At 29.3% G+C, this 26,780-nt stretch overlaps 1 protein-coding gene and 1 pseudogene across 1 annotated transcript in view; one reads left to right on the top strand and one right to left on the bottom strand.

Annotated features, from left to right (window-relative positions):
* LOC111625240 (probable D-lactate dehydrogenase, mitochondrial) overlaps positions 1 to 26,156 on the bottom strand; it is a 49,193-nt gene extending 23,037 nt beyond the window's left edge. The window contains exons 1-4 of the mRNA XM_023368335.1: positions 25,993 to 26,156; positions 19,818 to 19,977; positions 11,710 to 11,815; positions 10,074 to 10,200 (exon numbers count right to left, since the gene is read on the bottom strand). Of these exons, the coding sequence (XP_023224103.1) occupies positions 10,074 to 10,200; positions 11,710 to 11,815; positions 19,818 to 19,977; positions 25,993 to 26,107 (508 nt within the window). The 5' untranslated portion in view covers positions 26,108 to 26,156. The remainder of the gene's footprint in view (positions 1 to 10,073; positions 10,201 to 11,709; positions 11,816 to 19,817; positions 19,978 to 25,992) is intronic.
* On the top strand, positions 23,746 to 25,268 carry LOC111625221 (annotated as a pseudogene).
* Positions 26,157 to 26,780: the final 624 nt, after the last annotated feature.

The following is a 26,780-nucleotide window of genomic DNA, read 5'->3' as shown; positions in this document are numbered from 1 at the left end:
TTGAAACAATTGAAAGTTAACGAAACAAACTACATGACAGTGCTCGATTTTAAGGCTATGTACCCTTCAGTTAAGCTTGAACCATGCTTTTGTCACCTAAGAGATTTTTTATTGGGCAATGTAAAGAACGCAGTAAAGTTAAGAAAGCAAATTCTAGAACTGGCGCATTTGGCTACTTTCTCGTCACTTTTCGCCTTTGACGGTACTGCATACTCGCAGCTTAGAGGAGTACCAATGGGTAGCCCGGTCTCAGGCTTATTGTGCGAGATGGTAATAAGATCTCTGGAAAATAACGTATTGCAGAAATATGAAGATAATATGATAATGTATGCTAGGTACGTCGACGACGTATTTATTATTTGGAATAATAAACCAGACATACGCCAATTTATTGGAGATATTAACAGTAATATTTATGGCCTTGAGTTAGAACTAGAGCAGCAAAATCAAAAAAGAATACATTTCTTAGATATAGAGATCGAAGTCGATGAAGAAGGGGTAATCAATACAAAAGTATATAGAAAGCCGACGTACGTTCCGGATTTGATACCATGGTTCTCGCATGACCCAACAAGCTACAAACTAGCAGCGTTTAGAGCATTAATTAAAAGAGCATACACTCATTGTAGCAGGATTTATGATACACGTAAAGAGCTGGAGTACATCGAAAAGCTAGCAAGAGATGTAGGAATTAAGGAGAATAAAATAAAAGCCTTAATACGAGCAGAAAAAGAAGGCAATAAAAGTAAAGTTAAAAGAGAGAAAAAGGAGTTCACTGTAATGGAATACAGGGCTCAGTTAAGTAACATTTACAGAAAAATAGGAATAGAAAGCAACAAGAAAATAGCATATAAGAGAAACACGACAATATTTCAAATGCTAAGAAACGACAAAACACCCGTTGACAGGAGGCTGATCCCAGGTGTATACAGAATACCGTTGTATGATAGGAGGCTAAATAAGGAGTTATATTATATAGGAGCCACTAAAAGATCATTAAATGAAAGATTGAAGGAGCACAAAAAGAATGTAAGCTTTAAACAACCAGTCACGGCTTTGGCCAATTACGCGATAGCAGATCCAACAGAGATCGACATCAAATGGAGCAAGGCAGATGTCATACAAAAAGTGAAAAATATAAAACATCTAAAATATGCAGAAGCCTGGCACATTTACAAGAGCAAAGAAAAAGGGCGTAATATAAATTTCCGTGAATCGAACAAAATAGCGTCGGCATGGAAAGCGGCAACTTTAAAATTATAAAATTATATTTATGAGCATGCGCAATCGAGAAGAACGTGCAGTTTGGAATCTCCGTTATGCAAATTTGAAATATATTTCGATTGATAATTCGATCCTGATGAAGGTTTGTGAATCAGACCGAAAACGTTCGACAGATGTAAACTAGACTGCATTTTAAAGGTATAGTGAATTTTTGTTAAATAGTAATGCAGCTATTCTTTGTTTATTAAGGTTTGGTGTGTCAATTCTTGAAAAAACTTTCAAGTATGCTACCAACTCAATAATAAACAAGAGAAGAGATTGATTGGGATAATAAAATAAAATATTCTTTAATGTAAAAAAGTTAAAATATATTACATTGTTTCACACAAAGTAAAAATGCCATTTTCATTCACATACAATTTCATTTGGTGTTTGAACTTTATCATTCTCAGAATTATTGCTTTTTTAAAAGTATTAAAACGTGATATTTACTTACAGTGCACTTTTTTAGAAAGCAATAAAGTACAAGTGTACTAACTAGAAAATTTCTATTTTGAATATAACAAAATATGTATAAAAAATGCTTATAGGTTTAGTGGACCATTAACTGAGAGAATAATAACAGTTTAAATTCCAATATCTCTAAATTGAAGTATTCCTCATATTAGTATTGATTGCATAAAAAGCATTTAAACAGATATTTCATGAATTACATAAAAGAAATCTGCACAAAAATTTCATTTAAAATTAATTTAAAATTTTATATAAATTCTAGGATTTATATTCTTATAAAAATTAAATAAAATAGAATCATTTTGCTGAAACTGGAATAAGATATGTTTAACAATTAAAAATACAATAAAAGTTTTAAGTATATTATTTGAATAAGTTTTATAATTGTTAATAAAATCATTATGATATAATCAAAAATTAAAGTAACAAAGTTTTTAAAAGTATATTAAATGAATTATTTTATTATTCTTATACTCTAAATTACATTATAAATCTTTATGAAGCAGTACTTTTTATATCTAGAAAATTTTCATAAATAAACAAATAAAAAGTATTGACAAATATAGAAAGTAATTTAGATAAGATGAAATTTGTAAACTTCAAAAAGTTTCTAATACAAAATGAGCAAAACTTAATGTAACATCGTCACAATGCCAGGCTGAAAATTTAAATTCAGTAGAGTATGCATAAGTCGACACCCCAAGGGGAAGTGAAAGTGTCGAGTTATCCAATATGACGACTAAAACAAAGTTGAAAAAAACATAATACAATAATTAGGGAAATATAGTAGTGAATGTACCTCTCTGACCATCCATCACTGGCACTAAAGTTGGTTTCTACTCCAAGTACCCCAGTAATTTCCATTGCCTTTTCTTTCAGTAACAGGAAGATTCAATGAGCGAACTTGCTTTAGCCAACATACCAGAGCATCTTCAATATCTTTGTATGGCGACTTTCTCTGGCGTTTTCAAGACAGCCACAATGAAAAACCAAGAAAACGTTTCTTAATATCCTCTTTTTATTCAGGATTCCCACCAATGTTGTTTTGAAAGGTTTTTTTTTTTATTTTGCAAATTCAGCTTGCGAAGTTTTCTTACATTCAAATTCAGAAACAAGTTCGTATTTTTCCTTCAGTGAAAGTGTTGTTAGCTTTCAGACACTCATTTCTAACAGAAATGTGAAACAGATGATACAAATAACACATGACCTGAGAAAATGCAAAATTGGATTCTATTGTGACGTTGATATAGATTGTATATTTTCTTTTTGTTTATTTGTTATTATTTTATATATAAAAATACATAAAATGTTAAGGCATTTTTATTAATATGTATATCTATATACATAAAAATGTAAATGTTCGTTTGTTCAAAATCTTAAATCTCCAAAAGTTCTAAACTGATTGGTTTGAAATTTTGACACAACATTGCATTCGAATACGCACTTTTTTTTATATTACATAGATGTCGAAATCCTCCTGGGGGAGAGGGGCAAACCGTGAAGAACTGGTCTTCTATTATACTACTTTAGATGTGGTTTTTTGCGTTTTAATAGGGTATGTCAAGGGAATGTACACTAAGAAGGGATTTTTCAAAAATTCCCTCCCACATTTATAATAGATACATTTTGAGCCACAGCAACGTGTGGCCAGGTACAGCTAGTGTTACTATATATTAATAAATATGGTAAATCGACTCCCCTCCTGACAAAAATGAGTTCACACCACACGGTGCAGTGTGAACTCATATTTTTAGGAGGGAGTCAATTTATCAGATGTCTAAACGAGTGTAGGACAGCAAAAGTATGTCGATTTATCCAGTGGTGATGAATTAAATGGTGTCAAGTAAACCAGATTTTTTTAACATTAATGCCTATGCAAGTCAGCCAGGACCACAGAAAACAACATAAGTCATCACAGGTATAACTCGACATCATCGAGTTATACCTATGATGACTTATGCGGACTCGACTGTATTTTTAATTTATTTAATTTAAAATACATACTCTCCATCTCAAATTAATAGTATCTTGCCCATGTACAGTGCATCATACTTTTCCTGATAACAATAGAGTCATGCCAGTGATCAATGTAATTCCGTTCTGGGGAAAACTGAATTAAAATCATGTGACTTCCAGTCTAGACAGTTTATATATAGTTAATTGGGGCCTCCTGCCCTTAAACATTCCATATTTGGTCTTGACTTTCATCTATCTAACACTATTCTCAAGATTAGGAAGGACAGACAGACAGCTAATAAATCAATCAATAACAATAAATCAGCTCCTTAATGAATACACTAGTTGAATACTTTATAAAAGTATTATAAAGTATCATAAAGCTGCTATTTGAATAAATTGATTCATTTGATGTTTTAATAAAAAACATTTATGAAAGTAGCAGCTTAATAATGAGGTGTTAGAAATTTTTAAACTGTAGTGAATTACTTGCATTTAAAGTATAATAATTCAATACAACTTAAATTAATTAAAAAGAAATAAACTTTTCATAATATACTGTATAAATTTTTATAGTCAAACTTATTATTATTATTTTGAAAGAATTATTTTACCATTTCTGGCACTGCATGTAATTTCACTGTAACTTCTGTTATAAAACCTAAAGTCCCTTCTGATCCAATAAATAAATCTGTTAAGTTATATCCAGCAGATGATTTTCTATAAAAAAAAAAACATTTAATTTATAATATATGATTTACACTGATATTTTAATAAAATGTTTATTGCTTTATTTAATACCACATACAAATTTATTTCAGAGTATTAAAATAATTAAAAGACATTCTATCCTGAATTTTACATTTTCAATATCCATATGAAGAAGCTAACTACAATAGAAAAATGTTCTTGCTGCCTCAGTCATGCATACAATATGGTAAATATTGTATGCATGACTGAGGCAGCAAAGGCCATCCTGCTGCACTGGAAAATCTTAGACAACAGTCTAGATTGGCTGGGTAGGTATTTTATGTTTTTTATGTTTGTAACACAATTTATGTTTGTAACTTACTTCATTTTTTGATTTAATCCATCCAGACCCATCCAGATATGTTGGGTTCTAAGCTTCACCAACTAGGCACTCCATTATGATCCTGGGCAATCTATGAAGTATGTCTTAGTGCCCATAGGATGAATTGAATCAAAAAATGAAGTAAGTTACAAACATAAATTGCCAATTCACTATCTTTTTTTTTATATAATTTTACTTGTGTAAAATTTGCTCTAATTAGCAGAATAGAAAAACTGATTTAAAAATTTCCTTGCTCTCAAAACATAAAAGTTTTTCATTATTTAAAAAAATTTTCAATTTCATTTTCATTTTGACTGTACTTCATGCTATTAATGTGCTTTGAAAATTCCACATAATTTTATTATATTGACATTTTATTATTTATATACAATAATTTAATTAGCATTTTATTATTTATATACAATAATTTAATTAGCATTTTGTATGTCCTGAAATTTTAATTTAATATCAGAATGGCTACCAAAAATGGATCAAAAAAATTCTGACTTTTCCAGGTTTTTAAACCGAGAATTCGGATTTTTCCCTGACTATCTACTTTCATCTGCATTTTTCAGAAACCAAAATATCAGGCTATGTTTTACAGTGTAACATACATGTAACAATTATAAAGAATGAAATTTCAATAAATAAAGCACCAATAAATTTTTCTTATTCTAAAACTCATAGTTTTGTCTTTATCACTTACTAAAGTAACAGAAAGAGAAATATACTACTATTTATCAGAGTCAAACAAACAAATAAAATTTAGGGAGTGAATTGGGTGGAATTGGTGCAACATTTGGTAATAATTCTAACAATGAGTTTAAAATCCTATTTATATAATGTTTTATAATTTACAGTTAGTCAACAAATATTTATAACAAACTACTTTGGTATAAATATCCTCCATTATAGAATGTTTGTGCAATGTTCTTTTTCTACAAGAAAGTTGGAAACCTATCTCTATTAATCATAGACTACAAAAGATATTCTCCATTTAAAGCTATTATGATTCTTTTAAAATCAGTTAATTCTTTCATAATCAATTCAATTCAAAATCATTCTTTCATAATTTTGTGTGTTCAGTTCTTTAAAACACTTTCAAGTAAAGCACCAATGTGGTAGTTCGTTGTGAGAGACGTATACAAATCTGCAAACGAAAAGTTACAAAAAGAAAGATACAAAATTCAATTATATCACACAGTATTCTTTATTCTCTCTGAACTGGTTCTTTTCCTTTCTTTTTTTCAGAAACCAACTTTACAAACTTTATGCCTTTCTTCTATACACAAAGAAAAAGGAACAGGCTTGCCCTCTACTATTGCCTGGGTTCGTACACGGGACAACTGTCAAAATAACAAAAAAAAACTAATTATATAACTAACTTACGTCTAACTTATATCTATCTTATAACTAATGAAAAATAAGAGTACAGGACAGATGGATACGGAAACAAAATGTAGGGAGAATGGAAATAACCAGGATTTATTTTGGTACGTATATATGCTTTCGGATTATGGCGCCAACTTGATATCTTTCGCTCTAAAGTCTATACAGCTACTTCTCAATATCGAAAAATTGTTGTCTTCCGTTGGATTATTCGTTGTCCTTACGGCCTTTTTTCCGAAGCCATCTCTTTTCTTTCTTGCCAATCCTTAACCTTAACTTCAGGTCACGAGCTCTCGCTTTTCCCCTCTGCTTTCTTCGGGATCTTAACCCAGAATGACTCGTTTTTTTGTCCATTTTGCGCCAGGGCCCCACTTCCTCTTTTGTTCTTATTTACATGGAAAAGATAATCCTACCCCAGGGGCAAAAGGGGTAGATAAGAAGGTCTTAGAAGGAACAAAGAAACAGGAAGGAAGGCTAGGATTAAATCAAAAATAAAATATANAAACATTCGTGTTGACAAGATCTGATGGAATATAAACAACAGTTCCCTCTTGGAAAGATCAATCTCACCACATAGTCCTTTAATAATTTTTATTTATGAAAGATTAATTGTTTAATAAATGTATTGATAATTTTTAAAATTTGATGAAAGTTGATTTGAAGTACAGGCAGCCCTCGACTTTCACACATAATTGGTTTCTGAAAGTGTGCGCGAATGTTGAATGTTTGAAAGTAGAGGAATGTAAAAAAATATGCACCAAAAACTGTGTTTTAAAGTATTTATTTATCAATATGTATAGGCTACATAATAAAGTTAATGAGGCGTGTTTAAGTGCTTTCAGATGTTTTCTTTATAAACTTGTCAAGAGTTAATTGAATACCACCCTTTTTTTCTTTTCTTGATAAAGATTTCTATAACATGCTATGTCTTTCTCAATCGCCCTACATACCTGAGATATACGTTCTCCATTGGGATCACATTCTTCCATGATAGTCAAAAATTTGTCAAGATGCATGAAGGCTTTATTCATATTTTTAATTGTCAAAGTCTTGACATTTTTATCAGCTGCTTCTTCCTCATTTTCATTGTGTATTTCATTGTTGCTCAATGTTCATTTGACAGAGGTACTGAGTGAGATTCAATCAACCCATTAACATCATTGTTGACATCCAAGTTTAGTTCATTCATTAGGCTAACTATTTCATTTGTGATAGTTTCTGGTGTTTCTTCAAAATTTATAAAATCACTCATCATTTATGGTCATAATTGTTTCCAGGAACCTTTCATTGTCAACTCTTTTATTTCAGCCCATAAGTCTCCAACATTGTTTACTGCGTTCCATATATTCTAGTTCTTCAAAACATCTGATAATTTTGGCCCATCTTCCCTGTCAGTTGCCTTGATGGTCTTATTGTCCTCATATAATATTGTTTAAATGTAGCTATCACTGTTTGGTCCATGGGCTGTATGAGGCAGGTAGTATTGGGAGGAAGAAACCCAACATTGATTTCTTGGTATAAATTCTGCAGAGATTTTGGATGTCCTGAAGCATTGTCTAAGATTAATAATGCTTTAAATTGTAAATTATTATTTTTACAATATTGCTTAACTGTCAGCACAAAATGAAAAGTGAACCAATCTTTAAATATTAACGCAGTAACCCAGGCATTTTTATTTATTTTCCAAATGACTGGAAGCAATCCTTTATCTTTCCCTTTCAAAGCTCTGGGATTTTCCGTTGATAAACTAACACAATGGCTTCAATTTTAAATCACCAGCTAAGTTTCCACCAAGAAGCAATGTCAATTGGTTTTTAGAAGATTTTATGTCCAGAGGCAACTGATTCTTCCTTTGATAAAAATGTACAATTAGGCATTTTTTTTCAAAATAAACCCGTCTCATCTACATTGAATATTTGGCTAGGAGAATATTCTCCATCTACAATAATTTTGGACAATGAGGAAATAAATTCTTTCACAGCATCTTTATCTGCATCAGCCGATTCTCCAGCGAATTTAATACAGTAAGCCTCGAAAACTCGGCACTCGATAACCCAGCACTCCGGATAACTCGGCCACACCTTGGTAGGGCAAAAAAATCCCTAGTTAATTAATTTTCATTATAGACAGCTTTATAAAAGTATAAAAGCTCTCATAAAGTATTTTTCTGAGGTCTGTCTTATCAGGTAAATTACTGTACACAGTTTATTCATAAATTTTTATTTTCATGTAGTAAGGCTCTATGCCTTCATAAAGGACTTACTTTTCCTTTTTTAAGGGTATTTGGGCAGTTTATTCTCTGTTGTATTCTCAAGCAAACAATACATACAAGTACAGTACATTTTCTTTGTTTAAGGGTATTTGGGCAGTTTAATCTCTGTTGTATTCTCAAGCAAACAATACATACAAGTACAGTACAATATTTTCTGAGGAAACAGGCATACTTATCCTTTTTTAACGCCATTCCCGATAACCCGGCATTTTCACAAACTCGGCCACCCTTCAGTCCACATTAGGCCGAGTTTTCGAGGCTCTACTGTATTATGTAAAGAATATCTCATTTTAAATTTGTTGAACCAGCCATTAATTGCTTGAAATACCATGTTAGAATCTTCATTTAATCTAGTCTTCCAATCTTCATGAAAACTAAGAGCTTTAGCTTGAATAATTGAAAAACTCAGAGGGATATTATTTTGATCAATTCATGATGACAAAGATCTTTCCATTTCATCCATCACTATGCCATGTCTTTTGGAAACAATATTTGAAGATATATTTCCACAATTTTGAACATATTCCTTAATTTTACTCTTATTTTTCAAAATTGAACATATCATAGATCTGTTTACATCATACAAACATCTGATTGAAGCAAAAGATTCACCATTTTCAAAACGTTTAATTATTTCCATCTTTATCTTGATTGTATGAAGTTTATGAGTCCTTAATTTCTTTTTGTTTGTATCAACACTGCAGTTTCTCCATTTCTCACTCATGTTTATTGATTTATAAGGATGAAATATTTAAATATAAATAAATAAATTGGCAAAATACACAACACGTTGATGCACGCCCTAATGCAAAACTGAAACTGTTTTGACCTCTTGCTCGGAACAACACAGTAGTGATTACAATTCCGAGAAGTCCACTATTGTAGGAAGTAATGTGTGTCCGAGAATGTAGAGCAAGCTACCACACTTTGTAGTGTATGAGCATTCTGCATGGAAGCAAATTTTCTCATTATCGACAAAAATATTTAAAAAGTTGAATTTTTAAAAATGTACAAAATAGCAAATTGTGCAAAAGTCGAGGACTGCCTGTGTTTGAAAAATTACTTTTTGTTATAAAAAATAATTCCTAAATATTGTCAACAATTTTATTTATGTAATAGGTATTTTTAGTAATTATAATGAAGCAACAAACTTCAAATTTTCCACATAGCAATCAGAGACTAAAATAGATTTAAAATATGAGTTTCATTCTAACGCCAAAAATTAAATAAATAATATCAGTTTTGATTCTATTGCTTTGTTCAGCAGTAGATTAATGATTTACTTGTAAATTGTAGATTAATAATAAGTCATTTATTTTCACAGCATATTTGTTTAATATAAGTAATGGAGTATGAATAGCCATTTAATAAATGTCGGAAAGATTAGGAAATTTCTTTTGAATCTTAGATTTTGGACCACCTGGATACACAGTTCGATGACATCATAACATTTGTCCAATCAGATTATATGACGTAAAAAGATGAAAGAATTTGTAAAGCTTTCGTTTTATTCTTTCCTTTTGTTCTGTGTAAGATGTACTGATTCTGTGGTTGTATTAAAGCTATTCTTTGTCAAAAACAAAAATTCACTATACCTTTAAAATGCAGTCTAGTTTACATCTGTCGAACGTTTTCGGTCTGATTCACAAACCTTCATCAGGATCGAATTATCAATCGAAATATATTTCAAATTTGCATAACGGAGATTCCAAACTGCANTGGGAACATTCAATAAAATTAATATTTCTGTGTCAGGAAACTGAATTCCATCAAACTATATTAGAGGTAAATCAACTAATTATTTTATAGTAATTTCATATTATATCATGTTTTAAATAAAAAATACTTCACGCAACAGCTGCATAGGAAAATTGTTTGCTAGATCACTAGAATAATATTCTTCTAAATAATTGCTGATTTCATTAAATCATATAGTTAGCAAATCAAAAGATTTTAGATTGCAAAAAAGTTAAATAGTTGGAAATTATGACGTCTACAGAACTTTTGTTAACTTGCCTATTTATAATATCTATGTTTTATAAAATATGTTTATTTTTAAAAATTGTTAGTCACTATAAAATAATACATCTTGTTCTTTGAAATAACATTTGGATATAGTTTATAATTCTTCAGAAAAACTTGCAGATATGTCCCATTTTTAACATACAGGCATAGTTTTGTCTTTTAAATCATTGTAATATAATTTAAAATCTTTGAAATGCAATTTTTCTGTGACCTATAATTTTGAGTCTCCTGAAAAATTTTTGAGATCTTTATCTAATGGTCTTTACTTGATAGTACGATAGGTAACTTCTAAAATATTAATGTTCAGTTTTAAAACATCCAAGTAGTGAGGATTACCTAAATCTCTTGGGTCCCCTGCATTGCAAGGTTCTGAAGATCCTACTTATACTATTTCCTCAAAAGTAAAATTCAATGTAAATTGCTTTTCTGGAGTATGTTCTTTTCTTCTGTTCCATAAAAAACAAGTTGGAGTGAATTTATTGTTAATTTTATAAAAGTCATCAGTTAAAGAAAATTATGCAGAAAAAATTATCATTAAAGTTAGGTACAAGCTGTAGTAATAGTCAATGTAAAAAAAGCAAGTTGCTTTAATGTTCCTATTATTTGTAATTTATTAAAATGCTTTTTATATATCATTGCACTATCATACAACAGTATGTTCTGCCAGTATATGATACTTTATGCATTATATTGCAAGTATTATTGTTTTTGCTCAACTTCAGTGTAACAATGCTCACACTCAGCAACATAGTTAACTTGACAAGTATATATGACAGACCAGTCAAATTTATAAAGATTTATATCTTTTAATCACACTACATGAAATATTATATGAATTATTATTATATTATAAAAAATTTATATAGCTGAAAAATTTCTACAAAAACCATAAATTCTTGTTACAGCTTTTATTTAATATTTGACATTGATGAAATAAATGAATTATGATATTACCATTTTGGCAGAAATATAATGGCAGAAATATTTTTCACTTGATATTTTTAGAAATAATTTTTTCTGTACAATTCTCTTCTCTGTAGCCATCTCCATAGCCATTTATAAAATTTTTCAGTTTTGAAAAAATTCTAGTAAATAATTTTTTGAAGTATCTGAACAGNACTGTAGTGAATTACTTGCATTTAAAGTATAATAATTCAATACAACTTAAATTAATTAAAAAGAAATAAACTTTTCATAATATACTGTATAAATTTTTATAGTCAAACTTATTATTATTATTTTGAAAGAATTATTTTACCATTTCTGGCACTGCATGTAATTTCACTGTAACTTCTGTTATAAAACCTAAAGTCCCTTCTGATCCAATAAATAAATCTGTTAAGTTATATCCAGCAGATGATTTTCTATAAAAAAAAAAACATTTAATTTATAATATATGATTTACACTGATATTTTAATAAAATGTTTATTGCTTTATTTAATACCACATACAAATTTATTTCAGAGTATTAAAATAATTAAAAGACATTCTATCCTGAATTTTACATTTTCAATATCCATATGAAGAAGCTAACTACAATAGAAAAATGTTCTTGCTGCCTCAGTCATGCATACAATATGGTAAATATTGTATGCATGACTGAGGCAGCAAAGGCCATCCTGCTGCACTGGAAAATCTTAGACAACAGTCTAGATTGGCTGGGTAGGTATTTTATGTTTTTTATGTTTGTAACACAATTTATGTTTGTAACTTACTTCATTTTTTGATTTAATCCATCCAGACCCATCCAGATATGTTGGGTTCTAAGCTTCACCAACTAGGCACTCCATTATGATCCTGGGCAATCTATGAAGTATGTCTTAGTGCCCATAGGATGAATTGAATCAAAAAATGAAGTAAGTTACAAACATAAATTGCCAATTCACTATCTTTTTTTTTATATAATTTTACTTGTGTAAAATTTGCTCTAATTAGCAGAATAGAAAAACTGATTTAAAAATTTCCTTGCTCTCAAAACATAAAAGTTTTTCATTATTTAAAAAAATTTTCAATTTCATTTTCATTTTGACTGTACTTCATGCTATTAATGTGCTTTGAAAATTCCACATAATTTTATTATATTGACATTTTATTATTTATATACAATAATTTAATTAGCATTTTATTATTTATATACAATAATTTAATTAGCATTTTGTATGTCCTGAAATTTTAATTTAATATCAGAATGGCTACCAAAAATGGATCAAAAAAATTCTGACTTTTCCAGGTTTTTAAACCGAGAATTCGGATTTTTCCCTGACTATCTACTTTCATCTGCATTTTTCAGAAACCAAAATATCAGGCTATGTTTTACAGTGTAACATACATGTAACAATTATAAAGAATGAAATTTCAATAAATAAAGCACCAATAAATTTTTCTTATTCTAAAACTCATAGTTTTGTCTTTATCACTTACTAAAGTAACAGAAAGAGAAATATACTACTATTTATCAGAGTCAAACAAACAAATAAAATTTAGGGAGTGAATTGGGTGGAATTGGTGCAACATTTGGTAATAATTCTAACAATGAGTTTAAAATCCTATTTATATAATGTTTTATAATTTACAGTTAGTCAACAAATATTTATAACAAACTACTTTGGTATAAATATCCTCCATTATAGAATGTTTGTGCAATGTTCTTTTTCTACAAGAAAGTTGGAAACCTATCTCTATTAATCATAGACTACAAAAGATATTCTCCATTTAAAGCTATTATGATTCTTTTAAAATCAGTTAATTCTTTCATAATCAATTCAATTCAAAATCATTCTTTCATAATTTTGTGTGTTCAGTTCTTTAAAACACTTTCAAGTAAAGCACCAATGTGGTAGTTCGTTGTGAGAGACGTATACAAATCTGCAAACGAAAAGTTACAAAAAGAAAGATACAAAATTCAATTATATCACACAGTATTCTTTATTCTCTCTGAACTGGTTCTTTTCCTTTCTTTTTTTCAGAAACCAACTTTACAAACTTTATGCCTTTCTTCTATACACAAAGAAAAAGGAACAGGCTTGCCCTCTACTATTGCCTGGGTTCGTACACGGGACAACTGTCAAAATAACAAAAAAAAACTAATTATATAACTAACTTACGTCTAACTTATATCTATCTTATAACTAATGAAAAATAAGAGTACAGGACAGATGGATACGGAAACAAAATGTAGGGAGAATGGAAATAACCAGGATTTATTTTGGTACGTATATATGCTTTCGGATTATGGCGCCAACTTGATATCTTTCGCTCTAAAGTCTATACAGCTACTTCTCAATATCGAAAAATTGTTGTCTTCCGTTGGATTATTCGTTGTCCTTACGGCCTTTTTTCCGAAGCCATCTCTTTTCTTTCTTGCCAATCCTTAACCTTAACTTCAGGTCACGAGCTCTCGCTTTTCCCCTCTGCTTTCTTCGGGATCTTAACCCAGAATGACTCGTTTTTTTGTCCATTTTGCGCCAGGGCCCCACTTCCTCTTTTGTTCTTATTTACATGGAAAAGATAATCCTACCCCAGGGGCAAAAGGGGTAGATAAGAAGGTCTTAGAAGGAACAAAGAAACAGGAAGGAAGGCTAGGATTAAATCAAAAATAAAATATAGAAAATATTAAAATATACAATATTATGGCCAACGGCCACACCAACTCAACACTTTCAATTTCTTATTGGCTGTAGCTAAGTGCTAACATTTTCACTCTTTCAATATTAGATATTAGTTACTTATTAGCAGCATGATACTCTACATCAGCTTTTGTGAATCACATCTATGACAAATCGCTAAACTGTAACTTTAAAATTATTGTTAGTGCCCAACTTTGTAAGTAATGTTACTTTTATAAATTCAGCTGTGAGACAACCCCTAAAATTTTCAATTAATTTCATAAAAAAACTCTAGCATTTCTTTCAATTAATTCAAATAATGTATCATTAAGTTATTTATCTTTTGAATTAAAGATAAAATAATTTTTATATGCAAGTTTTGAAATAAAGTTCGTATGGTGCGAGAAAATATTATACTCAAAATATTGAATTGTGTACAATTTTTAAATGATCTTTTCAAAAATTGTGTTAATCATAACTAAATATTAGTTTTCATTTATTTCTATTTGATATTACCTAAAGAATAAATATAAAATGAAATAAAAAATAAATCTAAACTGTTGAATCTTTCAATCCTTTGAAAATTAACAGCATAGTATTTCAGAATGAAATTTTTAACAACTAATTATTTTCATAACCATATGCAGTGCTATTGTGATTCATTCATAGTTGCATTCCTAATTGAGATGCTAAAAATTAAGATTCATTCTGTGTATATATTCAGAATATTTTATTCCATAATGTATAAAAATCAGTGAGGCAATTCTATAAACACATAAGTTAATGAGTTAAAATTATAAGAAACTTTAAGCAGACCATCTTTCCTATTTGTTTATCCATTTCATTAACAGATATACATTTGTTTCTAATGGATAATAATATATTTATTTCATTTATGAGGAATATATAAAAATGAGCAAAATTACTCCATAATTGGTTAAACAACAACTCAATGATATAATTTAAATTAGCTGAATAGTCGCCTGCAGTCAACAAGAAAAGTAAATCACAATCTTAATGAATATGATGTCTCAACATCAAACAAAGCTAATACATACAACTAGTATCTAGTAGCTTTAGCATCAGATTTGATGTAATCTGGTGAAACCAGAACAAATTTAAATTTTGGCCAAACCTAAATTCTGCTTAGCCCAAGTCACTAAGATAAACTTTATACAATATATTAAAAAAATAGCCATATACATCATTATATTTCTACACCTGGTAAATTTACTGATACAAAAAATTATTCTGTAACTAATTTTGTATAATTTTTGTATTATTTTCTAGACACAATGTGTCATATATTTCACTAAGATATAATTTAACTATTACTGTAAGTTACTAAACAAATTTAGGGTGAAAAAATCAAATTTTACAACACTGCTAGCATATTCAGTACATCTATCTATTGAACATGCTGGTACGTGAGAACTGGCAGAGAACAAGCAGCAATATGAAAGTCATTTGATTAATCAGCTCCCTGCAAATGATAGCAAATTTACACCAAAAACATTTATATCCAGTGGCATGCCGTCCTTGAAAGCAGTGGAAGCACCACTTCCCTTGTATTTTCTAAAATATAAAGACATAGTATGCAATTATTTTCATATTTTAATGTACTTTGAATTAATTATAATTAATATTTTATTATAACTGCATTATGTATCTTATTACAAATTTCTATACTATATTAAGAAAAAAAGATAAGATTGCTATTGTATATTCAAATGTCAGTGGCGGAATGGAAGCACTGTATTGTCAAAACCGGGTCAGCTTCCAAGCAGCCAGATTATAGGCATTTGCACATGCACTTTACAGAGCATCAACCTCACGCATTTTAGCTGGTGGAAGCTACATACCAAAATGCTTCCAATGATTCTATCCAGGACTGGTTCTGGGCTGTTAGCTGCCCTTGCCCCATTATGTGAATCACAAGTAGATTTATAACTTAACCCAACCGATAAGAATTTACTGGTATGTTTTTATGATATTTCTGTATAGTTGACAGGAGTTTTAAAAAATCCATTAAAATATTTGATATATATATTCTGCTTTTATTCTGATTTAGTATGTTCCATCTATAAGGGGATGCAGAAAAAACGTGTACAATTCTTGTACAACGTTAAAAAATTAACTGTTACTTTGGCAGCATCATTTACGACTAAATTTAATGAATGAGATGCACAAGGTACAGAAAAAAGCCCTAGAATTTATATTCTTTAAATTTACGATTTATGTATCGTTGTCATAAAAATTTGTCTTTCCACTTCTTTCCCAAGACTACAAATATTCAAGTATAAAGTAACCAGTTTCAACTTATTTCTACTTAAGAAGTAGTTAAATAATTAAGAGATTAGGGAATTAGGGACCTAAATAAAGCCCTGATGAAAGAGCCAAAATTTTACTTAAACAAAAGCTTAACTGAACCAATCACTAGCCAAGTACAGTGGGGACTGATTTCTTCGAAATATTAGATGTAATAAAGACAGAAATTTTTCCAATTCAATGAGAGTGACAAAAAAGTTATAAATTTTGGAAATTTTCATGGACACCTGGTCCTAAAATGAATTAGTTAGAAAACAAATGACAGACAATCTATTAAGCTTAACATATGTAGATTTTTATAGCTATGGTGAGAAACGTTTAAAATTAAAAACAAGAACCCTGTCGCCTCCTTTGAGGTATATTAATGATGCGACAAAAAAGGCATTTGACATTGACCAGTATTGGCTCCCTCGGGATTTGGCAGTCCACATGTATGCACACACTACAACTGTCTCTGATTCCATCCATTAGCCATTCATAGGGAGCTATTTGACTAAGTGGATTGTTTTAAGATTTAAAAAGTAAAGAATATTTAATGTTATTTTTATGTACATTTCTTTACAAAGCTATATTTAATATAACTTTCTTTAAAAGAATATTGATACAATTAAAGAATATTTTGTACCAGGTATATATATCCACCACACATTTTATTTTACCAAGTAAGTTTTTATAATTTTATTTTTAATTTTAGTCCTTATATCATGGCTAGCGATTCAAAATGTAATTGTGATATTGAAAATTTATTTTATAAAATTTTGGACCATATAATGAAAAAGAAAATATTATTAAAAGAGAAAAAGCAATGCCTAAATTAAATATAAATACTTCAATAAAAAAATTTGTTGGATATTTTCACGATAAAATTTATGAAGACAAAATGATTTTGTGAATGCATAGAAATGCAAAAATTGTTTTGTTGGCCTTGCTTACTATTTTCAAATAAAATTAGTGTGTGGAATAAGAATGGCTTTGATGATTTAAATAATTTGGGTAAAGCTGGCAAAAGACATGAAAATCGTAAATGTCACATCAATTCTTTAGTAAAATTAAAGAAATTTGGAAATCAAAGCAGAATAGAATTTAACATTAGTAAATAATATAAAATAAATATTGAAAATTATAATTACGGCTAATAGATATATTATAAATAGATGTTATATGTTTTTTTATCAAAACGAGAATTGGCATTTAGAGGGCATAGGGAATCAATTTATCTAATAACAGAGGTAATTATATTGAACTTGTTTATTTATTAAGTACGTCAGATAATCTATTAAAAATACATTTAAAGAAGTGTACGGTTTTTACTGGCTTTTACTGAACAAATGAATACGAATGGACCCTGATGCTCAATTAACTGATTGCCCCTGTAAGTAGGCTTCTTACAGAAATACAGCTTCCCTATCATCAAATGTCACAGTATGCCACTGGTTATACTGTATGTCTTCAATGAATGTTAGGAAGAATAAGAGTAATGTACCACAAATATGAACATTTTCCAGGTATTTNCTTTCTTTAAAAGTATATTGATACAATTAAAGAATATTTTGTACCAGGTATATATATCCACCACACATTTTATTTTACCAAGTAAGTTTTTATAATTTTATTTTTAATTTTAGTCCTTATATCATGGCTAGCGATTCAAAATGTAATTGTGATATTGAAAATTTATTTTATAAAATTTTGGACCATATAATGAAAAAGAAAATATTATTAAAAGAGAAAAAGCAATGCCTAAATTAAATATAAATACTTCAATAAAAAAATTTGTTGGATATTTTCACGATAAAATTTATGAAGACAAAATGATTTTGTGAATGCATAGAAATGCAAAAATTGTTTTGTTGGCCTTGCTTACTATTTTCAAATAAAATTAGTGTGTGGAATAAGAATGGCTTTGATGATTTAAATAATTTGGGTAAAGCTGGCAAAAGACATGAAAATCGTAAATGTCACATCAATTCTTTAGTAAAATTAAAGAAATTTGGAAATCAAAGCAGAATAGAATTTAACATTAGTAAATAATATAAAATAAATATTGAAAATTATAATTACGGCTAATAGATATATTATAAATAGATGTTATATGTTTTTTTATCAAAACGAGAATTGGCATTTAGAGGGCATAGGGAATCAATTTATCTAATAACAGAGGTAATTATATTGAACTTGTTTATTTATTAAGTACGTCAGATAATCTATTAAAAATACATTTAAAGAAGTGTACGGTTTTTACTGGCTTTTACTGAACAAATGAATACGAATGGACCCTGATGCTCAATTAACTGATTGCCCCTGTAAGTAGGCTTCTTACAGAAATACAGCTTCCCTATCATCAAATGTCACAGTATGCCACTGGTTATACTGTATGTCTTCAATGAATGTTAGGAAGAATAAGAGTAATGTACCACAAATATGAACATTTTCCAGGTATTTTAAAATAATATCCTGATTTTTCCCTGACTATGTAAAATGCCTTGACTTTTCCCCATTTCCAGACCCTGTCACCACCCTGAATATATATAATATTAGCAAAATATAGTCATCTAATTATTCTGAAATATTAAACAATATATAAATAATAAAAATAAAATAGACTTCAATAATTATATAATTTGTACTTGTATACTTATTATTTTAATAAAGTAATTAAAAAGTACAAATTAATTTTATATTTATTGATAATTCATAGAATTTGTTATAAAAATTATATTATATGAAATTACTATTATATAAATGATTATTTAAAGCTTTAATAATTTGATATTAAATATTTAAATATCTATTAGATAACAATATATTTATTAATAAATGTATTAATAAGCTTTTTAAACTGGAGTAAAGTATAAATCTAGAGTTCTAGCCCATTCCAGAAACAATTTTTATTCACCAAATATTTGTGGCTATCTGAGTAGCCATCCTCAGGATCAAATACCAATCAGGAACATTAGTGTAATGAAATCCTTTTATTCTTTTATTTCTTCTAAATTTCTTTCAATTTTAGAATTCTTTTAAACTCTGAAATTTTTAGGAATTCTATTACATTAATGTTCAATCCTGAAGATGACTACTCAGACATCCAAAAATATTTGATAAATAAAAAGTTGTCACTGAAATGGGCTAGAACTCTTTATATTAATAAGTATAAAAGTTTCTATTAATATGCTGTATTTGTATCAGTCCAAAATATTTAAGATTATTACTAACAAAATACCAATCCAATAATAAATAAGTTAATAACTAGCTTCTTAATTATTGGTTTGCTGTTTTTGTAGTGATTGAATATCATGGAGTTTCTATTTTATTTAACTGTTTAAATAATTAATAATAATATTTTCAATTTTTAAAATATTGTTATATTTCATTTTATTTTTATTAAAGCCAAAAGTTTTGTTCTGTAAATCTATTGAATAATTTTTTAATCACCTTGATCTCCGATTTTTTCCAGCAGTATGGAATATGGTGCCATCAGACAAAACTATCTCTAAATTTATGACATTTTGTTTCATTGTACCATAACGAACTGTATTTGTTCCTGAAGCACCAGTGCTAGTCATACCACCCAACGAAGCATCTGCTCCTGGATCTAAACAAAAATTAATGAAAGAAATTCTTAAAATCAATTTAAAATCATTATCACTTCTTTTGAAATAATCTGAACATTCATAAATTACTTAATTTTAAAATTATAATAAAAATAATATAAATAACACAGATGATAAATGAAACAAAAAGATATTAAATATTGAAATATCTTGGATTTATTAATTAACCTCAAAACAGAGGAGATGCAAACAAAGGTATACAGAAAAGTAGAACTGTTCATTCAATATCAGAGGTATTGAATGAACAGTGCAACAAAGTGTCGATGCAAGAAACTATGGCTGTGCTACAGACCACCAAATTCAAAACTAGCCAGTTTTCTGGTAATTATGAATTTCTGAAAGCTTGATAATTGATCCATCATTGTATAATATATAATAACATATTACATAATAAACATACAGTGGGTGATCGGTTAATAAACAGTTCAGACTGTGGACAATGAACACTTTCGCGAAAGATTTTTATGTTCGGACAACAAACACATGTTCGGATAATGAACACCTGATAGAACAAACACAAGAAGCAACACTGCATTTAAGATTTGTAAACTATATTTTAATGGCATCTATACATGGTTTATGAAACAAGACTTTCACAGTTGTTTACATAATCTTTTTTGCACTAGTTAATTTCTGTTCTCTGAATTTTTGTAAGTGCTTTTCTGAATTTTTTATTTAAAAAACTGATAATATTATGGGGCCTAAAAAGAGTGGAGTGTCAAGAACTGTGTTGTAACTGATCTGTTGTAACTTGATCTGGGTGTCAAAGTCAAAGGTGGAAATTCCAACATACTTTCATTTGTCTGACAGAGTCTTTGTGTAGTCGTCAGCCCAGTCAGTTGTATCCGAGAATGAATAAAGTTAATTGTTAATTAACTACATGTTTTTATATGAAACAGTATCAGAAACAAAATCAATATAAAACTGGCAACAAGGATTAAAAGAGAGACTTATCTCACCAACAGAAATTACAATTTGAGATCAAAAGCCAGAAATGTCGATCCCAGGAACATCATCCAGTGGAGTTCATTTCAAACCATTCAAGATGACAAAACTTATAAAGACCACTTTAATTTTTGCTTGAAGACAAACCAAATTAAAAATGACCAAGATAAGTGTGCTCTATATTTTATTGTGTGTGGTGAAACTCTATATAAACTTGTAGTAACACTCATAGCCCCAAAAGAAACAAAATTAACTTCAATGAAACACTTAATGCTCTTGATAGCCATTTTAACCCAAAACCTAGTGAAATCATTGAATCGTTCAAATTTAACCACAGGTCACAAAAAATGGGAGAGAGTATCAATAACTATGTCATAGAACTATGGAAAATTGCAATGAATTGCAACTTCAGTGCCTCACTAGAGCATACATTAGGCTAGTGGCTGGTTTAAGGGATAAAGGAATACAATACATGATATTGGCAAACAAAACTACTTATAAGGCCATTTGGGATGCCACATTGGCAGCAGAAGCAGCATCTAAAGATGTTAGCCAGCTTGGGTCAAACAGAAACAACACCCAAATATATAACTTAAAGGCAGACTACAAGAGAAATAATGATCCAGCCTTATTATGCTGTTTTCAGTGCACCGGGAATCATAACACAAATAATTGCCAATTTGCTCAGATAATCTGTAAATTCTGCAGAAACAAAGGTCATATAGAAAAAGCATGTATCACGAAACAAAAGAGTGGAAGAAGAAAAATTCCAAACCAGAGAAGAAACCAACTTGAGGCACAACAGAAAGAGGTATCCAGACAGAGAACCAGAGTACACCAAATTGCGAAACATAAAAATTTGACATCGAACCAGGTAGAGGAATATACATCTCTATTCCAAATACGTAGAAGTAGGATACCACCCTTAAAAATCTTAATCAATATTGAAAATATACCAGTCATGATGAAAATTGATTCAGGGGCTGGGTACACTGTAGTGAGAGAATGGACCTTAAAAGAAATTAAAATACAGCAGTGGCATGCCATCCTTGGAAGTGGTGGAAGCACTGCTTCCCTTGTATTTTGTAAAATATGAAAATAATTGCACAATACGTATTTCTATTTGAACGTATCTTATTACAAATTTCTATACTACATGTGAAGAAAAAAAACGATAAGATTGCTATTGTATATTCGAATATACAATAGCAATCTTATAATGTGAACCACGAGCAGATTTATAACTTAACCAGTGGCATGTCGTCTTTGGAAGCGGTGGAAGTGCTGCTTCCCTTGCATTTTCTAAAATATACATACATATTGTGCAATTATTTTCATATTTTAACGTACTTTAAATTAATTAAAATTAATATTTTATTATAACCCGCATTATGTATCTTATTACAAATTTTTATACTACATGTGAAAAAAACGATAAGATTGCTATTATATATTCGAATATCAGTGGCAGAATGAATGAATAAATCACGAGTACATTTATAACTTAACCCACTGATAAGAGTTTACTTGTATGTTTTTATAATAGTCCTGTATAGTTGACAGGAGTTTTAAAAAAACCATTAAAATATTTGACATATTTATTCTGCTCTCCCATCTTGTATTACTTACAGATTTCAATGTTAATGTTAATGTAAATATTATGATTCAGTATGTCCCATCTAAGGGGATGCAAAAAAAAACGTGTACAATTCTTGTACAATGTTAAAAAAATGAACTGTTACTTTGGCAACATCATTTACAACCGAATAAGATGCACAAGATACAAAAACCTCTCAAATTTATTTTCCTTAAATTTACGATTTATATATCCGTTGTCATAAAAATTTGTCTTTCCACTTCTTTCCCAAGACTACAAATATTCAAGTATAAAGTAACCAGTTTCAACTTATTTCTACTTAAGAAGTAGTTAAATAATTAAGAGATTAGGGAATTAGGGACCTAAATAAAGCCCTGATGAAAGAGCCGAAATTTTACTTAAACAAAAGCTTAACTGAACCAATCGCTAGCCAAGTACAGTGGGGACTGATTTCTTCATAATATTAGGTAATAAACACAGAAATTTTTCCAGTTCAATGAGAGTGACCAAAAAGTTGTAAATTTTGGAAATTTCCATGGACATCTGGCCGTAAAATGAATTAGTTAGAAAACAAATGACAGACAATCTATTAAGTTTAACATATGTAAATTTTTACAGCTATGGTGAGAAACATTTAAATGTACAACAACCCTGTTGCATCCTTTGAGGTATACTAGTGATGCAAGAAAAGAGGCATTTGACATTGACTAGTATCGGCATCATTGGTATTTGGCAGCCCACATGCATGCACCTACCAGGACCATCTCTGATTCCATCCATTAGCAACTCATCACTATTTCACTTAGTCAAATAGTGAGCCACTATTTGACTAAGTGAATTAATGAATTGTTTAAGATTTAAAAAGTAAAGAATATTTTATGTTATTTTTATGTACGTTTCTTTACAAAGCTATATTTAATTATAATTTTCTTTAAAAGTATATTCACACAATTGAAGAATATTTTGTACCAGGCATGTACTGTACATCTACCACACATTTTATTTCGCCGAGTAAGTTTTTATTATTTTATTTATAATTTTAGCTCTTATATCATGGCTAGCGATTCAGAATGTAATTGTGATATTAAAAATACATTTAGAGAAGTCTACTGTTTTTACTGGCTTATTGAACAAATGAATACAAATAAACCTTAGACCATCACTGATGCGCAATTAACTGATTGCCCTTGGAAGTTGGCTTCTTACAGAAACACAGCTTCCCTATCATCAAATGTCACAGCACACCACTGAAATACAGTGAAACAGGTTAGAACCGAAAGAAGTCAAATTACAGACATGGTCGGATCAGAATCTGGAGATAGTGGGCACTGCAATGGTGAGGGTGCAATTTAAAGGAAAGTTATGAATCTGCCATTGTTAGTAATTAAAAGAAATGGACCAGGACTTGTTGGAAGAAATTGATTTGAACATTAGGAATCAGAATAGAGGGACTATATCGCCAATATGATGCAGACAATCTGATGCAAGAATTCCAGCATTTATTCAATAATTCAGAAATGGGTTTATTTAGAGGCGAGGCAATCAGTTTAGCAATAAATAAAGAAGCAAAGCCTATTTTTATGAAAGCAAGACAGGTTCCTTTTGCATTGAGAACAAAGGTAGAACAAGAGTTGAATCAACTTCTTCAGTTAGGAGTTATAGAACCAGTTAGAACTTCCAAGTGAGCCACTCCTGTGGTACACGTTGCAAAACCAGATGGAAGTGTACGTTTATGTGGAGATTACCATTGCACTATAAACAGAAGCAATAAAAGTAGATGTATACCCATTGCCAGCCATTAACAATATACTTGCTTCATTATCTGGTGGAAAGGTATTTGCCAAGCTCGATTTCAAGGAAGCTTACTTCCAATTTCCTGTGGACCAGGAGTCATCTGAGATACTGACTATCAACACATGCAAGGGTTTATATAGAATGAAAAGATTACCATTTGGAGTGAGTAGTTGTCCAGCTATTTGCCACAGAGAGATGGAAAAAATCGTAGGAGGTATTCCAGGGACAATTGTGATGATAGATGATATACTCAATGAAGAAGCCCTACATCAAAAGTTGAGGAAAATTCTTAACTGGATTTCAGAAGCTGGACTAAAACTGAACAAAAGCAAATGCCTATTCAAGACAAATCAACTTAAATTTTTAGGATATTTGATAGATGCTCAGGGCATTCAACCCACACCAGATAAAAGTGCAGCAATCCAATGGGTACAGGATCTGAAAAACAAGCAAGAATTACAGGCATTTTTGGGATTTGTAAACTTCTATGATAGATTTTTGAAAGATAAAGCAACCGAAGCTGAATCATTATAAAGACTCCTAGATAAGAACATAGCAAAGAATTCAGGAAAATAAAAAAATGCTAACACCAGAAACATTATTAATCCATTATGATTTAAATAAACCAGTATTGTTGTCATGTGATGCTTCACCATATGAAGTTGGAGCAGTACTTTCACACATATTACCAGGTGGATCAGAAGTTCATATATACTTTGCATTGAGGACACTCCACCCAGCAGAAAGAAATTATTCACAATTCAAGAGAGAAGTATTATCTATAATCTTTGGCATTACAAAATTCCATAATTACCTAACTGCCCAAAATTTTACAATATATACGGATTGTAAGCCAGTTGTGGGCCTTCTGAACCCTGCTAAACCAATTTCTGATTTAATTTCATCCAGAATGATCCGTTGGTGTTTGAGATTAGCAGTATACTTATATAAGATTGAACATCGTCAGTCAGCAGAGATGACTAATGTTGATGCATTATCTCATATACCAACTACTGTGGAAGACAAGACTATCCCTGAACCAGGAGAGATATTCCTTATATTTGAACACCATCTTTTGCCCATTTTCTACCTTGGCTATTATCTCTTGCTTAGTTTCTATAGTGAACACAGTTTTTTATATCAATTTTGTTTTCGACACTGTTTCACATAAAAACACGTAATTAACATAGTAAGAAAGTATATAATTATTTTTATTTTTTGAGGTCTCCAGAACAAATTAATCAAATTTCCACAAAAATCTATGGTAAATCGATAATCAGTTAACGAACAATTTGGATAGTGAACATGGTCTTGGAACAGATTATGTTCATTAACTGATCGCTCACTGTAGTGTAAATTAAAAATAACTAACAATATAAAATAGTTTTGGAATGAAAAAAATGAGTTATGTTTTTCCTTATAATTTATAAAAACACAAAAATATAAATATATAAAATTTCAATTTCCTATATATTATTTCAAAGTAAAGAATTGAAAATTTTTAAGATGTGTAGAAGTTTCTCAAGACTGAATTTACATGAACAAGCAATGGATATATTTCATTGAATACAATGAAACTAAGGTAACTATCTTAACTTTAGTTATTTCTTATTTTAGAATGTATTACTATATTTAAAAATAATAACACTAAAATATTTACCAACAGTAAACCAGAGTCCTGTTTGTTTTAAATAATCATTTAAAGTTCTCCATGTCACTCCTGATTGTACTTTAGCATCAAAATCTTCTAAATTTGTCTCCAGAATTTGATCCATTTTTGAAAAATCAATGCAAACTCCACCCTAAATATGTATTATAATAATGCATACTTTAAATATATTTTATTTAACATGAAATAAATATTTTATTAGATATTAATCATTTTAAAATTTAAACAAAGATATTGAAGTTAAATTAATGTAACTTTGTTTTAGAATTGATATTTGCATATAAAAAAAAAAATTTATTTATTCTAAATTTTAATAAATGCTAGAAAAATACTACATAAAAATATAAATTAATTAATATTTTTATATAGTACTATATAATATATGATATAACCATAACCGAGTTTTTATTGTTTTAGTTCAATAAAACAATAAAAACTATAAGTACAGCAATTATGATTTAAGAGATCTTTTAAAATACAAAAACAAAATTATCCTGATGTACATAACAAAAATAAAAACATAAAAAATAATAATAATGATAAATTAATCTTTAAATTAAACTTTAACTAAATCTTACTCAATACAAAAATTTTAGATTATAAAATCTTGGCATTTTGAATAAAAATTTCAAAGCATTTGAAATTTTTATTCAAAATGACTTTCAAGCTTTCATATTTCTCATATTTGAAAAAATAGACAATTTATTTTAAACATTTCAGGAATTAAAAACAAAAATACTATAGCTACTAAAGAATAGTAACTTATAAAGTAACCAGTT

Source organism: Centruroides sculpturatus, unplaced genomic scaffold (assembly GCF_000671375.1).
Source record: "Centruroides sculpturatus isolate CEXI.00-Female unplaced genomic scaffold, Cexi_2.0 scaffold317, whole genome shotgun sequence".
Lineage (NCBI taxonomy): Eukaryota > Metazoa > Arthropoda > Arachnida > Scorpiones > Buthidae > Centruroides > Centruroides sculpturatus.
This window is presented reverse-complemented; position numbering and strand designations above follow the sequence as displayed.